This window comes from Glycine max, chromosome 2 (assembly GCF_000004515.6).
Source record: "Glycine max cultivar Williams 82 chromosome 2, Glycine_max_v4.0, whole genome shotgun sequence".
NCBI lineage: Eukaryota > Viridiplantae > Streptophyta > Magnoliopsida > Fabales > Fabaceae > Glycine > Glycine max.
Window position 1 is genome coordinate 12664602 of NC_016089.4, and position 3656 is coordinate 12668257.

Sequence of the window (3656 nt, forward strand, 5' to 3'; positions counted from 1 at the left end):
GAAGCCCACTTATACATCCAATCCTTGGAGAGTATATTGGTTCTAACTACATCTTGCAGGGGCAAGTATTGTAGAATGATATATCAATCATGTCACTTGGTAGGAAAATTCTCACCTTGATAGTACATTGGTCATAACAGCATATTTTTGTTTGTTGTATTGGAAATTGAAGCCAGACTATTTTTTCATTTCTGCAATCTCTATATTTCTTTTTTATGGGGTCTGAATATTTCCCATTCAATTATACTCTTTCTCAATGATGATGAAATCTGAAAAGAAATTCGGAAAATGGTATACGAGAAAGGAAATGGAACCTGTGAAATATGCTTCTCCAGGTATTAAATTTTGTTATTCAATTTTTCATCTTTTCTTTTGGTTTCACACTTTTGGCACAATGTCCTTTTCATTTTTTAAATAAGTTATAGTGAACCATGCTTTCTTGGTTGGTGATGACATCTTATAAGAGTTGTTTAACAACAATATCTTGAAAAGTTTTATGCATGAAAGTGGGAAGAAGGACATCAAGAATGGAAAACCCTTGTTTTAAAAACATCAAGATGGAAAAGCTCTTGTAAAGCCCTCATTTTTGTAGGATTTATGTTAATGGTTAAAATGGATAATTAATTGATCGATGGAAAAGAAGGTTGTAGAGACGGCCTCAACCCAGCTATTTTCAAAAGAAATCTGGCATCTCTATGGTCCTGAGATTTTTCACTCTAGCACAACTTGGCTTGAAACAAGACATTTCCCCAGGTAAACAACACTACCATTGATTTAATTTTATCATTAACAAAGTGACCTAATTAAAATCAATTTGATTTAATTTTATCATTAATAAAACCAGTTGTATTTTTTTTAAATAATTTGATTTAAGTGTTTTTTTACTTATCCATCCAAGCTCATCTACCCGGAATAAAAAAATACAAAATTAATTAATAAATAAATTAGGGATCAAGATGCATATATCGCAATGTTGACACACTAAATCAGGCTTATCCTAATTTTTGTATTGGTTGTCTTAAAAAAACTCATTGAAATATAAAAATTCATAATTTATTAACATTTTGGGTTTTATTTTTCAAAATTAATTTTAAGCCTTAAATTTTACAACAATAACCTATATTCCAACAAGCAAAAACTTTAAGTCTGATTATTAATTTAAAGGCTGGAGGATTACACGTTGTAGGATTATTCTGAGGTGATTCCCTTCCCCTGTTCTCTGTTATATATTAATTAGAAAAATAATAATAACAAGTTTTATGAGCCTTAAATTGTGGAAGATGAAATTTGTAAGGTTGTAAGTTACAAAGTCTTGAATAAGTAATTAAGTGAGCATTTAGTATTCTTGAATAAGCAAATTATGTGAGTGGTCACTCTATTTTAGTATAAATAGGGGATCATACTCTTGTATTTTGTGTACCAAATGAAATAAAAAAATGTTCTTCTTCCAACAAAGTGGCATCAGAGCTTGAGTTCTAGAGTGTTGAGAGAGAAACACTTTGTGAGTTGAGAGATGATTGGTGTCGTCGCAGGAAAGCCTTGTTAGGTTCTCAAGATGCATGGGAGATTGTAGAGAAAGGTTATACCCAACCTCAAAATGAGGCTATTTTGTCACCAAATGAGAAGGAGACTTTGTTGAAGTCGAAGAAGAAGGATCAACAAGCACTTACTTTCATTCATCAAGGTTTGGATGAAGCTATGTTGGAGTTGGTGTCAAATGCAACCACATCCAAAGAAGCATGGGAGATTTTGAAAACCTCCCTTGAAGGTGTTGATAAGGTAAAAAAGGTGCGCCTACAAACTCTACGTAAAGAGTTTGAATCATTGCATATGAAGGAATCCGAATCTATCTCAGATTTTGGCAACAAGGTGTTGGCTATTGTGAACCAAATGAAGCGTTGTGGAGAAAATATGGAAGATGTTCATGTGGTGGGAAAAATCCTTCGCTCCTTAATCGCTAAATTTGATTATCTGGTTTGTGCTATTGAAGAGTCTAAGGATTTAGACTCAATGACCGTAGATCAATTGATGGGTTCTCTTCAAGCCTATGAAGAAAGGTTCAATAGAAGACATGATGAGCCATTGGAGCAAGTCCTCAAAGCCAAAGCTTCTTTGAAAGAAAATGGAGGGGAAAGTAGTCAAAAAGCACGTGGACGTGGAAGAGGACGTGGTCGTGGACATGGTCATGGCCAAGGAAGAGGAGATCGTGATAATTTTTTACAATAATGAATGGAGGAGCCATCAATCCACTAGAAGTCGTGGAAGAGGAAGAGGAAGAGGTAGAAACAATTATGAAAAAGCATATGAAAGGAGGTATGATAAATCTAATGTTGAATGTTTTAATTGTCATAAATATGGTCATTACTCTTGGGAGTGTAGAATAAATGTTGAAGAGAAGGTCAATCTTATTGATGATAAAGAAGATAAAGAAGTTGAAGAGTCAACACTACTACTATCACTTAATAATGGTGAGAAGGAAGACAAATGTTTATGGTATCTTGACAATGGAGCAAGCAATCACATGTGTGGATGCAAAGAAAAATTTGTGGAACTTGATGAGAAGGTGAAAGGAAATGTTTCTTTTGGAGATTCTTACATGGTGCAAATCCAAGGAAAAGGTACCATTTTAATTTCTTTAAAAGATGGTGCTCACAAATTAATCACGGATGTTTACTATGTTCCTAAACTAAAAAGCAATATTTTGAGTTTGGGACAACTTGTTGAAAAGGGGTATGAAATTCATATGAAAGATTGTTGTTTATGGCTTCGAGATCAAAATTCTAATTTGATTGCCAAGGTGTTTATGTCAAGAAACAGAATGTTCACTTTGAACATTAAAACCAATGAAGCAAAATGTTTGAAGGCTAGCATAAAAGATGAATCATGGTGTTGGCATATGAGATTTGGGCACTTGAATTTTGGAGCACTAAAATCCTTAGGAGAGGAGAAGATGGTGAAAAGGATGCCTCACATCAACCATCCTAATCAATTGTGTGAAGCATGTCTCCTTGGAAAGCATGCAAGAAGGAGTTTTCCAAAAGAAGCTAATTCAAGAGCAAAGGAGCCTCTCCAACTTGTTTACACCGATGTGTGTGGCCCAATCAATCCTCCTTCATGTGGTAACAATAAATATTTCTTTCTTTTTATTGATGATTATAGTAGAAAGACTTGGGTTTATTTTTTAAAGCAAAAATCTGAGGCATTTGTAGCTTTTAAAAATTTTAAAGCTTTTGTGGAAAAGGAGAGTGGTTATGTAATCAAAGTTCTAAGATCCGATAGAGGTGGCAAATTCACATCAAAATAATTTAATGAATTTTGTGAAAAATATGGGATTCGTCGCCCTCTAACGATTCCTAAATCTCCACAACAAAATGGGGTAGCGGAGAGAAAAAATAGAACTATTCTTAATATGACTAGATGTATGTTGAAGGCTAAAAATATGCCAAAGGAATTTTGGGCTGAAGCTGTTGCATGTGCCGTTTATTTGTCCAATCGCTCCCCAACAAAGAATGTCAAAGATCAAACACCACAAGAAGCATGGAGTGGAGTGAAGCCAAGAGTTGATCACTTGAGAGTATTTGGGAGCATTGCATATGCTCATGTACCCGACCAAGGAAGATTCAAGCTTGATGATCGGAGTGAGAAACATGTGTTCA

General features: G+C 34.4%; 1 protein-coding gene across 1 annotated transcript; it reads left to right on the forward strand.

Moving 5' to 3' along the window:
- Positions 1–288: 288 nt before the first annotated feature.
- Positions 289–2226, forward strand: LOC102667917 (uncharacterized). Its single transcript, XM_006575786.1, has 2 exons — positions 289–335; positions 1533–2226. The coding sequence occupies exons 1-2, from the start codon at positions 289–291 to the stop codon at positions 2224–2226; spliced, it is 741 nt and encodes a 246-aa protein (XP_006575849.1).
- The last annotated feature ends 1430 nt before the right edge of the window (positions 2227–3656 follow it).

Coding starts and splice junctions, on each gene's coding strand:
- LOC102667917 (XM_006575786.1), top strand. CDS start 289: ATGGTATACGAGAAAGGAAATGGAACCTGTGAAATATGCTTCTCCAG. Junction 336..1,532: donor TGTGAAATATGCTTCTCCAG/GTATTAAATTTT, acceptor GTGTCGTCGCAG/GAAAGCCTTGTTAGGTTCTC.